Source organism: Phaseolus vulgaris, chromosome 2 (genome assembly GCF_000499845.2).
Source record: "Phaseolus vulgaris cultivar G19833 chromosome 2, P. vulgaris v2.0, whole genome shotgun sequence".
NCBI classification, from domain to species: domain Eukaryota; kingdom Viridiplantae; phylum Streptophyta; class Magnoliopsida; order Fabales; family Fabaceae; genus Phaseolus; species Phaseolus vulgaris.
The window spans coordinates 45753262-45765710 of record NC_023758.2 but is presented as its reverse complement, the minus strand read 5'-3'; the positions used below and the strand labels follow the sequence as shown (position 1 = coordinate 45765710).

Below are 12449 nucleotides of genomic sequence, written 5' to 3'. Positions count from 1 at the left end.
AAGTGTTCATAGTAACGATCAATTTTGACGTCCATCCGATAAATATTAAAACCAACACCGTCCTACTTCCCACTTGTAGACTACTACAATTTGGTTTTGTAGAAAGTAAAAATGACATTTGCATGAAATAAGTTAAGTTGAATCATAGGAAATGAAACGCAATTAGCACTATGTCCTTTACATACCAGTAGATTTTAAGTGGTGTCATTGACGGTAAAGTTGAGCTTCTCCATGAATGATTGAAGTTAGAACATGAAGTCGAGGGACCTTAAACAATTTTTTCATATTCATCATTGCCATATGATTATACGTTTTAGATTTATGCTCTCACAATCCCAATAAAACCAAGCACTACAAACCAGGAATCATGTTGTCAATGGGATAAGCAAATCTTGTTACAGTTAATAAAAAAAAACCTTCATGCAAAAAATCAGAGTTTTCAAAGGGAACATAACAAAGTCTAGAGAAGATGCTTTGACATTCATGAGATGAGACCCTCTCTTCCCAGCTGAATCCTTTCATTCATACAATACCAAGTAGCTTACGGATGTCTCGCTGCCAAAAAAAAAACGCCACAAGAATTAGAGGCAGCATAAACCATTTGGTTTATAGAATCTTAACATATAGAGATAATGCAATCTTTACCTCAAGGCTAAGAGGAGATGTGGTGGGATAATAGCGATCTACCACTTGCCCATCCTTGTCAACCAGAAACTTGGCAAAGTTCCACTGAATATTATCCCCTAATATTCCCCACTTACCCGACTTCAAGAATTTATATAGAAGAGCAGAATTGTTCCCATTCACTTCAATCTAGCAATGATAGAGAGAGAACATATACCGGATGTCACATTTCTTCAAAAAAAATAAAAAGTTCATGATTGTATTGTAGAGTCTAAAGCAGATGAAAATGTTGATTTGAACACACACGAGGAGGTTTAATATTGGCAATAGATGACCAAGCAAAATTGATCTCACGCCATAACAAACAGAAATCTCACTCAGGGCAGTGACAAGCAACGCAGACGCACAAAATCCCTACTATTTAATCTTCAGCATAAGTATCACAAAAAAGTTGGAATCTAAATTATAACACCTGAATAAAATTAATTGGCACTTGAGAGGGCCCAAACTTGATGATTAAATGTAAGGTTTCCAAGCTTGTATGTTCATCCATCTACCTTATCAAAGATGGGAAATTCAGATTTAAAGCGAGTGCAGACAAACTCCTTAATTTGATCATTGCTTCCAGGTTCTTCCTCCCCAAATTGATTACATGGAAATGCCAGAATCTCCAGCCCTAATGAAGCCATCAAACTCAGTCATATCTATTAATAAAAAACATATTCGGAAAATAATAAAAAGTGACACTCTGCTTCATACAGTAAAGCATCACAATATCAATCTCCACAAGCACAAATCATAGAGCCAACCTAAATTATGCAGAAATGAAGCACATAAAACCATGAAACCGTTATATAACCACAAACCTTTGTCTTTGTACTTCTCATATAGTTGATTCAACTCCACATAATTTGAGTTGGTCATGCCACTGCCTCAACAATACCAGCCAAACAAGAACTATAAATATTCTCAAGTGATGATAACCTCAGAAAGAATAATCATTGATATGAGGGGGAAAAATTTCCGATGATGAAAAGTCCTAACATTTAATAAAAAAAAGGAAGAAATATATGATAGCAGAGAGGGATAGCATACCATTTGGAAGCAACATTAACAATGACCAATACTTTTCCCTTGTAAGTGACAAGATCGACATCATCACCTTTGGTATCCTGCTAGTCAACGCAAAAACTCTCAAATCGTAATCATACATACACATACACATTCAAGGATTAAAATGATGGTTTTATGATTTTGAAAATAAAATTAAGTGATACTCGAGATTTCAAGCCTAATTTAGTAACAGTATAGTAATCTTAAATAAATAAAAACAAGATTGTGATAGAAGAAAAGGTTGCGATTTAAGGTTACAGTCAAACACAGAGAGAGATAAAGTAGAAACCTTGACAGTAAAATCGTAAACAGACTTTGGATGGTTGGTGGGTTGAGTGGCCATGGTGTGAAGGTCACAGAGAGAACGCAACAGTTCCAATCAGAGACTGAAGAAGCTGATGAGTTTAGAAGAACCCAACCCAACCAATCACCACACTCAGCGACGTTGAAAACTTGTGTGAAGCAATTTTCTACTTCCCTTTTCTGAGTTTTAAACCTTTTCTATGTCTCAAATTCATCATAAGTTCTTTGTTATTTGACAATTTTTTTCATTTTAAAAAATAATAAGAGAATCAAATTTATTTCATTTTAAAAAAATAAAAGAGACCTGGTTTGTTCATAAATACTTAAAGATTAGTATTATGACTTCAAAATTAATTTGGTTTATATTTAAAAAATATAATTATGAATAATTTGTGTAGTTTTAATCCATAAAGGTAGACCTAATTGATAAAAGAATGGGAGTTTTTTACCACATTCAATGAAGTGGGTATAGCGCGTAGAAGGCATGCCGCAGGCACATTTCAAACAAAAAAAGAATGAGATTGTTTTGTTGGTTTATTATCAGAATGTTTATATTTTCTTTTACGATTTTGGGTAGGTCGTGCATTATAAGCATGATTTTAATTAAATTTTTTATTAAGATTTAATTAAAATCTTAATTGTTTCTTCAAACTTTTATTTTCAGACAATAGATTCATAGTTTCTGAATGTCATTTATAATTAAATTAAACTAAATGATGGTGTGATTATGAGGAGATTTATCCTATAAGCATTGAAAAACATAGTGACCTCTTAAAAAACATCTTTGCATACTCCTGTAGTTTGTTCTCCATAAGGTAGGGTTAGGTTATAAATAGGCATCAATCAACCCTCAGATTTGGAAGAAATCAGAATCATTCTCCACACCCATTCCCCTGCATAACCTCTTATCCAAAGCATTGCATCAACTCTACTTATTAAATTAGTCTAATTTAATTCAAGTCAAATTTTAAAAATATACAAAAAAAAATAGTAAGTCACACATGAAAAGTTGATATAAAAATAATTCCTACAAGTCCAATTTTTTATTTTTTTAAAATTAAAAAGTACGTCATTATATAATATGACTTAATTCCCTATCTATCACCATTTACACTTTTATTTCCCTATCTAGCACCCTTTTGTTTTTATTTCCCTATCTAGCACCCTTTTATTTTTTATTTTCCTATCTAGCACCATTTCAAAAATAAATAAATAAATAATAAATTTATTTTATTTTATAATTTTAATTTTAATTTTGAATACATTAAAAAATAAGTATTTTTAATGTTTAAAATAGTTAGAAATATAATGAATGAATAAATAAATGATTTTTTACAAAATAAAAATAAAAAAGTAATAAATTAAAAATGTTTAGTTTAATTTTTTTTTTAAGAATGAAGAAAATAAAAAAATTAAACTCTACAACAACATAAAAGTTGAATCTATAAACATAAATTAGTATTTATTTTTATTATTATTGATGATGTAATCATGTTAATTTCAAGTAAAAAATACAGTACATAATTATAAAAAAAATCAAAGTCAACTAGTATTAATTAATATTGAACACACAAAAAAACTAATGCAATTGCTACACTTAATGCTCAAAAATGAAAAGAAGAAAAATGTAAAAATAAATAAATATAGAAAATAAAAACAACAACATTGCAACAAATCTTTCATGTTACGAAAGACTATTTGATGGAACTAAAAAATGAAGAAGAGTATTGGCCTGCATACATCAGTCAAATACTATACCCAAGTCCTGACATGAAAATAACCTCAAAGGGATACCTAAGTCAAGTCAAATAAGGACTGATATTAACATAAGAGAACAACATGATCGAACACAAAAAAAAAACATGTCCTAACATTATTAGATTATGCTTTTCTCGTCTTTAATTATGTTTCATTTCACACAAACTATTTAATATATCATTGAAGAAAATATTAAATGAATGATCATCTTTCATTTATTTTTCTTTTTATGATCAACATCTACTTATTTAGTATCGTCTTATATCTCTTATTTTTATCTTGTTTGGATTTTTTTTTATATCTTGTATATTTATCTTATTTTGTTTTTCCTTTATTTTATATCTTATATGTTTTTAGTTATTGTTTTTTTCTGTCATTGTTTATTTATTTTTATTTTATTATTGTTTTTTTTATTTTCTATACTTATTTATTTTTGTATTTTTTTCTTCTCATTTTTAATCATTAAGTGTAACATTTACATTAGTTTTTTTTTAAAGATTTTGCATTTAGGGTAGACACTTCAATATTATTTGTGTGTCCACTATTAATTAATACTAATTGATTTTAGTTTTTTTATAATTATGTTTTATATTTTTTACTTGAAATTAACATGATTACATCATCAATAATAATAATAAAAATACTAATTTATGTTTATAGATTCAACTTTTATGTTGTTGTAGGGTTTAATTTCTTATTTTCTTCATTATTAAAAAAATAATTTTAAATTAAGTATTTTTAATTTATTATTATTTTTATTTTGTAAAAACTCATTTCTTTATTTATTAATTACATTTCTAACTATTTTAAACATTAAAAATACTTATTTTTTAATACATTCAAAATTAAAATTATAAAAAAATTAATTTATTATTATTTTATTTATTTTTGAAATAGTGTTAGATAGGGAAATAAAAAATAAAAGGGTTTTAGATAGGGAAATAAAAGTAAAAAGGTGCTAGATAGGAAAATAAAAGTAAAAAAATACTAGTTAGAAAAATAAAAGTGTAAATGGTGCTAGATAGAAAATTTATATATATAATATACCATATTTTATAACTATTTTTTTACAGGCGCTTTTATAACTATTATTTTACTTTGTCATTTCAATTTTACTTTGTCATTTCAATTTTATTATATATTTAAGATTTGATGTGAAAATATGTAAAAATATATTTTTTTTCTAGACATTAAAATTATATGTTAATATTAATTTCATTGTATTAATAAAATTTCATTAAAATTTCATTGTATTAATAAAATTTCATTGTATTAATAAAATAAAATATATTAAATAAAGATAAAATTTTAAAAAAAATTATATAAAAAAACGGTTATAATGAAAAATTCTCTTTATATATAAAAATAAATTTTATTTATTTAAAACTATATCTTTTTAAATATAAAACTACGGACCCACAGAATTCCACTAGTTAAATAGTATAAATTAAATCGTACTTAATAATAATAAAATGAATAATTCAATAATAATGACAAGACAGCAATGAAATAGAAAGCTTTAAGTTTACTATGCTCACAGTAATAAGTAAACAATGTCATGGTTATGAACATAATATCAGGTAATAATGTAAGAAAACAGACAAGAAAGTGCAAAAACATCTGCAACACATTTCTTATTTATAATAATGTTCTAATCACTATTCATTTATTGACAGACGCAGCCATCTGTAACTTCAAGCATCCAACAACTTCAACAAGTCCTTCTGCAGATATCAGAAAAAGAAGCATTGTTAGTGTGAAAATATCACATACGTGTAGGCCAAATTATTGGTGCATAATACTAATTCTCTTACCTCCATGCTCAGAGGAGAAGTTGTGGGTGCATAGCGATCAACAACCTTCCCCTCCTTATCAACAAGGAACTTGGAGAAGTTCCATTTGATATTATCCCCGAAGAGTCCACCTTTGCTTGATTTTAGATATTTGTAGAGTGGATCAGCCTTGTCACCATTCACATCAACCTATATTAAATGCAAAAGAACAATGGTCTCAGTGAATACTTAGACACAGGAAAGTGAAATATATTCTAAATCAACCATGAACAAACAAAAATTAGCTTCCTCTAGTCTGAAGTTTATCTTATTTGCCTAGTATTGGGAGATGGGCTATGAACACCACACCAAGGAAGAATACAAGTATTGGAGTCAATCTATTCATCTCTACTTTAATGGTTCATATATTAAAGCATTACACAACCAGGACTAAAACTGTAGGAAATCTTGAAAGTATCCATTTCTCTCCTAATCATCTCTGATTTTCAGGGAGAGTTAATTTCAGAACTCAGTCAGAACATCTTCAAGGGAAACTAATTGGAGATTAGAGGTGAACACAAAGCATACGCTAAATTGTGGCTCAAACAACATTTGAGCTACAGCCCAAAAAATTGGTAATCAAAGAGCAAATCCCAAGGATATAGACAGAGCATGAAATTGATTTTTATACACAGGAATGAATTCACAGTCAGAAGGAAATGAGAATAAGCAAAGGTTTTTTTTTACCTTGTCAAAAACAGGAAACTCAGCCTTGAAGCGAGTACAAACAAACTCTTGTATCTGTTCATTAGATCCAGGCTCCTGTGCCCCAAATTGATTGCATGGGAATGCTAGAATCTCCAGACCTAAACAAAGAGGATTAAGGTTTTGAGAAAGAAGACATGGGTGTGTTAGGGTAATCACTTCAATGCGAATAGAGTAAAATACGCAAGATTAAAACAAAATGAATTTGCCATGCAACAGAGATAACATTGACACTACCACCATAAGATAAAAAGAAAGGGACAGCAAGAAACAAACAAACGGCAGTACAACAACCGCAACCGCATGAACAGAAGACAAAAACAAACCTTTTTGTTTGTATTTCTCGTACAACTGACTCAGCTCTGTGTAATTCGAATTAGTCAAGCCACTGCATCGAACATTGAACCAACATCAACATATACCACAAAGAATTGGTTTGAAACAAAATTAAGGGCGAAATCCTCCAATTCTAAACCCACATGACTAGCTGTGCCAATTTGGGGTAAAATCAGAGAGCATAACAAATCAACATGAAAATTGCTCAAATTCAATTTCAATTAAATAAAGAAAATGAGAAAAATGAAAATTGGAGAGGTACCATTGTGAGGCAACGTTGACAATTATAAGGACCTTCCCTTTGTAGTCGCCCAGATTGATTTCAGTTCCCTTAGCATCCTGAAAAAAGATAAAGAAAAGGGTTAATCTAAAATCTAAAGTTTACGCAGTTTACAAAGTAATCGATGAAAAAAAGCAAGATGTATACCTTAACGGTGAAATCATAGACTGATTTGAAGCATGAAGTGCCCATAGTGTGATCTGTTCTGAAGGAGGAGAAGAAAGAGGTGGTGGAGGTTGAAGGAAGAGGTTTGAAAGAGGCGTGAAGAAGAGGAGGGAAGAGGGTAGAATTTGAGAGAAATTGAAGAGAAGAAGAGGTGGAAGAGGCTAATCTTATAGCAGTTGTTGTGCGGATAAAGATGCGAGTGGTTGAAGAAGAAAGCATTGGCAAAAGGGTTATATAGTGATCTATAGCGTCTTTATTCCGCGTAGAGTGACACCTTCCTTGGTTCTTCTTATTAACGTAGCTGGGTCCAGTTCGAGGATTCCATGGTTGTGCTATTATGTGAATGTGAACCGCTTGCGTGTACTTCTGTCTGGTCACGGTATCGGTGACGGTGACAAGGTAAACGTTTCACACGTGGACACTTTCTTTAACAGTTATATTATATTAATTATTAATTATATATACAATCATATTTGATAACTATTTCTTTATTAATTATTATACAATCATATTTGACAACTATTTATTTATGTCATTTTTTTTATGCAGGCAAGCTTTGTCTTTGTTAAAATAAACATATTATAAATTTGAACTATCTATTTTATTCTTTTTTTTAACAATTTTTCCAAATCGATATTGAAATCCAATTTACTTTTAAATCTATATGGAAAGCCTGTTAGATTAAATGCCATTTTTAGCAATAAACTAATTCGCAGAAATAAAATTTAATTGAGAAAAAATGCAATTAAATTTAATATAATTAGACTTAATTTTTGTTTGAAGCAACTTGTGAACGTAAGGCATGACACCCAACAGGCCCCATAATAAGGGCCAGCTCGTTGACAAAAACAAACTGAAGAAGGCCGTTTTCTTCTGCATCCCCGTAATTTCTTCCTACACTTCTATAGAAGTGGTGAAATTTCCATTTTTTCCCTAATAAATAAATAAACTCATATTATCTCTTTTCATTTTCTTCATTTACTCAACCACTATTTCTTCCAGTAAATATCAATTGTCATGGAGCCTTTCAATCTTTCATTAATTTTGTAACTCTATTACAAAAAAGAATTTTCCAATTTTATTTATTTTTCTCATTTTAAAAATTCTAAACAACCTTATTAGTAATAAACACGTATATGGACATAACAAATATAATATCATCAACAAACATATTTTCATTAGTTATGAAATCTCATCTCTTACTTGCAATAATTTATTGGCTAAATCATATTCAACTGTTCAACATTATCGTGTACAAAATATAAATTTTGTATGCTAGTGTAGACAACAATCCAAAATTGGAAACCAATATCATGAATTAACAACACAAAGTTCAATATGTTATGTTGATTCGATGATGCATGTTGCTTTTATTATTGGATTTATCTACCTATTATTCATTATCTTAATATGATAAAAAATATGAAGTATGAATTAATCTTTAATTTTTTTTTTTACATTAAAATACTTATTTTTTATTTATTTTTGTGAACATAATTATTAATTATTTTAAGTTGATAATAATTAATTTCGTGTAATAAGGGATTATTGTCATAAATTATTTTTAACTAGATAAACATAATGATTTTATTATTTATAGCTGTATTTCGTAAATTTATTATTTATTTAATTATCATTTTATATGTTTATTAATATTTTTATTATTTTAATAATAAAAATAATAATTATAATATAAATATACATAAATTAATAATATAAAAACATAACATATATTTAATATAATAATTATAAACATATATATTCATGATCGATTATGCGAACTGATGATCAATGAATACATATTTTCTTATATATACTATAGAACAATGATATTTTTTTCACAATTCTTCGTAATTACAAGAAGAAAGAACTGCTTTTTTTATTGCTCAATTTTTATTTTTAATTAATTTTTTATTAGTTGATTTTCGTCCTTTCTTCCCCTATCTTCGCTGGAGTAAATCTGTTGTCGAAAGCAAAGATACCCTTCACATTATTACAGTAAGATAACATAAACGGTGTTGTGAGTTGAGTGCGTAAGCAAGTGAGAGAGAAAGAAAGAAAGAAAAGATGAAGCTGAAGGTTTATGCAGATCGAATGTCCCAGCCATCTCGTGCGATTCTCATCTTCTGCAAGTAATTATATTTTCTTTTTCTTTTTCTTTTTAATTTTTTCTGTCTCCTTCTGAAATCTGAATACGGTTTGTGTACAGAGTGAATGGAATAGATTTTGAAGAGATCAAAGTCGAGTTATCCAAACGTCAGCACTTGTCTCCCGAATTCCGAGGTAATCTGTCATTTCTCGATTTTTATTTTCATTCAAAACAGTATCTATACTCTCTCCCGTCTTTAATTTTATTGGATTTTCCTTCAGCGATTAACCCTTTAGGGCAAGTCCCTGCAATTGTTGATGGAAGGTTCAAGCTATTTGAGAGGTACTTCGGCTTCTGAATTTCATGTTTAATGCGATTCTTCAAATTTCATTTTGTTATTGGTTTGGGTTGGTGCTGGTTACAGTTGTCAACGCATTCCGTGCTTATGGAGTGTGGAATTATCTTCATTCTTGTTAACGGGTGTGTTGTTTTCTTCTCTGCAGTCATGCAATTCTCATATATCTTGCATCTGCGTTTCCAGGAGTTGCAGACCACTGGTTAGTTTGAATTATTGTCTTCTCCCGTTTTACAAATTTAATTGCTATGTTGTCTGTGAAATTAGATATGTGGATGTAAAGAAGCAAGGAGGGGTGTTGGGTTGTGTACGTGTTTCGTTGGCTAAATGCGCGTTGTTGTTTCTTAACAAAGTGGCGTCTTTTTTACAACTACTCATAATGTTATTTTCACAGTTTGTATGTGCATTGGTGCTTCATGTCATAAGGGATCGTTTGGTTTAAGGGAGGGGAGGGGAAGGAATGAAAGAGAGGGATTTTGATTTGATATTTTGTTTGTTAAAGAGGAGGGGAGGAGAGGGGGAGTGTAATCCTTTTCTTGTTTGGTTTTCAAAGATAGAGTAAGGATTTTAAATATTATGTTACTTTTATATCCTTATAATTTTGGATTTCAAAACATAAATAGAGTTATTTTTGTCAGTAGAATTGGAATCCTACTGCAATAATTACCTTTCTGTATGCTTGTTATTTATACAGCAGGTTCCTGTCTGTTGTGTTTATATTGATCCCTTTGCAGGGGACACACTTCTTTTGCCTGTTTTTTTTAACAGTTTTTGTTTTGTTCATTCCCTTAGGTACCCAGCCGATCTTTCCAGGAGAGCAAGAATTCACTCTGTGTTAGATTGGCATCACCAGAATTTGCGGCGTGGGGCAGGTGCATCATAGCTCATGAAGAAGCCTTTTGTGCTTTTTGTTGTTGTCTTCCTTGCATGTGAAACTATCATGAAAATTAATGTTATGTCATGAGTTCTTATCATGCTGGCCTACTTTAACTAATCTCAATGTAAATAAATCATAAATTAGTGTCATGTTTTGCTTGCTTGCTAGATCAGATAGCTTTATACTTTAGCACTTTTGAGGAATTTTGCTTTCCATTTGCAAAGTAGTAGAGTTAAAAACATAGCTTGAAGATGACAGTGAAGCTTCAGAAAATATACTTAAATACCTTACTCTGGACAATTTAATTGGTTGTAGAAGATAGTATATCTTACTCCGATGCTTTGTATCAATGGCAAAGTAATTTGCATAACATATTGTTTAGTTCTGGTAATGCATGTATTTAGGTTGATCTATGTTTTATTCTTGTACATGTACATGTTGAAGCCATGCTTTGCATAAATTTCCTTTGAACACAGGTGAGATGCTGTTTTTTGTTTGTATGCAAAACTTTTCCTGCTTCGTTTCTTTTAGTGACATATCTTATTGATTGTATTCCAGCTGGGTTTGTTCTAAACACTGTACTAGCGCCACTGTTGGGTCTACCACTTAACCAACAAGCAGCTGCTGAAGCTGAGAAAATTTTGATTTCGTCGTTGACAAAATTAGAGAACATTTGGCTTAAGGGGAATGGAAAGTACTTGCTTGGTGGCTTACGACCATCCATAGCAGATCTCAGTCTGGTTTGCGAAATTATGCAATTAGAGGTAAATGGTGAATTTCATCTATAATAGGAATGGTCATTAATTATGTCATCATGACTTGGGGAAATGGGGATGGTTTTATTTTTTCATCAAGCTTTTTTCTTGAGTTTTGAAGAAAATAAATTGTGGACCTCTTTCTGATTTAGTTTATGTTGTATGACTGAGAAGTCCAGAAACATACAGGTGTGGTCAGGCGTGTTTGGTTTGGCTAAGATAAGGAAATATAGTTTACTTTTAATGTTGGTCTAACTAAGAACTATTTAGTTAGAAATGTGACAAGCAGGTGTTGATCCCCTCCTCTAGAGGAATTGTGATATTGACTTGGTTTCTTTGGATGCAGCTTTTAAATGGGAAGGACCGTGATCGTATTCTTGGCCCGCACAAGAAAGTTCTGCAGTGGATTGAGAGCACAAGAAATGCAACGAGACCTCACTTTGATGAAGTTCATAAAATCCTCTATATGCTCAAAACGAAGCTTTCTGAGCAGCAATCTAATCAGGCAGACAGCGTGATGGAATCGAGGATTAGAACCCCACTAACTTCAAAAATGTGACCAAACAACCTTGACAGATAACTTTATCTGATGCATATACATATGCTGATTGAAACATCAAAGATGATAATGTTTTTGTCTGTATTGAGACCCTTAATCTATGTTGGACAGGTAAAAATTGTCATTGTCAATTGAAGAGACAATCGTGTCCTCCTAAATACATATTGGGGTGCGTTTGGAAGCATGTTCTATTATAACTCAGTTGAATGGAAAAAAATTCACTTTTTGATGCTCAAACTGAGAAGGAAGTGGAGTGTTGGATCCACGTTCAGTTCAACTGAACATAAATGTAAACAGATACATCGTCTATGGTTTATGTGTTATTTAATTTTGCTGTGTACAATATTTTCAAGGAGTTGGTAAGTTGCTGTAAAACTATATGAATTGTACAATATTTTTTTAATATAAAAACAAGAATGTTTATTTCATCATTATTTTGCATCACTATATTGACCCCAATCCTTCAATTGTAGGATATAAATATGTATGCATTATCCAATGGCACTAGTGTGAAAGCACGTCATTGCCTGATAATTATACTACCATTACTAAAGACTATTATATTTCTCAATTTTTTTTATATAAATTTCTCACTAATAAAATGTCTTATGATAAAATAATAACTGATAAAGTTGGAGACTTTGGATGCATGGAAGGTATGTAGTTCTTTTTAATTATAGTTTATTCTATATCTAAAA

At 30.3% G+C, this 12449-nt stretch overlaps 3 protein-coding genes across 4 annotated transcripts; 1 reads left to right on the top strand and 2 right to left on the bottom strand.

Annotated features, from left to right (window-relative positions):
• Positions 1 to 268: 268 nt before the first annotated feature.
• Positions 269 to 2510, bottom strand: LOC137812626 (probable glutathione peroxidase 8). 2 transcript variants are annotated; one of them, XM_068614748.1, is made up of 6 exons: positions 2027 to 2510; positions 1720 to 1796; positions 1491 to 1552; positions 1182 to 1300; positions 646 to 813; positions 269 to 555 (listed from the first exon to the last, which is right to left on the bottom strand). In XM_068614748.1, exons 1-6 carry the CDS (start codon positions 2078 to 2080, stop codon positions 523 to 525), a joined length of 513 nt encoding a protein of 170 aa, XP_068470849.1. In that variant the 5' UTR covers positions 2081 to 2510; the 3' UTR covers positions 269 to 522. The 2 variants fall into 2 exon arrangements, with proteins under 2 accessions (XP_068470849.1, XP_068470848.1); XM_068614747.1 differs by having other exon boundaries at positions 1720 to 1799; positions 2027 to 2228.
• Positions 2511 to 5303: 2793 nt separating this feature from the next.
• Positions 5304 to 7522, bottom strand: LOC137812625 (probable phospholipid hydroperoxide glutathione peroxidase). The gene is made up of 6 exons (XM_068614746.1): positions 7099 to 7522; positions 6934 to 7010; positions 6662 to 6723; positions 6318 to 6436; positions 5613 to 5780; positions 5304 to 5522 (listed from the first exon to the last, which is right to left on the bottom strand). The coding sequence occupies exons 1-6, from the start codon at positions 7333 to 7335 to the stop codon at positions 5493 to 5495; spliced, it is 693 nt and encodes a 230-aa protein (XP_068470847.1). The 5' UTR covers positions 7336 to 7522; the 3' UTR covers positions 5304 to 5492.
• Positions 7523 to 9052: 1530 nt separating this feature from the next.
• On the top strand, positions 9053 to 12182 carry LOC137812637 (glutathione S-transferase T1-like). Its single transcript, XM_068614766.1, has 8 exons — positions 9053 to 9248; positions 9326 to 9399; positions 9487 to 9547; positions 9709 to 9762; positions 10353 to 10432; positions 10996 to 11201; positions 11539 to 11747; positions 11863 to 12182. The coding sequence occupies exons 1-8, from the start codon at positions 9184 to 9186 to the stop codon at positions 11864 to 11866; spliced, it is 753 nt and encodes a 250-aa protein (XP_068470867.1). The 5' UTR covers positions 9053 to 9183; the 3' UTR covers positions 11867 to 12182.
• The last annotated feature ends 267 nt before the right edge of the window (positions 12183 to 12449 follow it).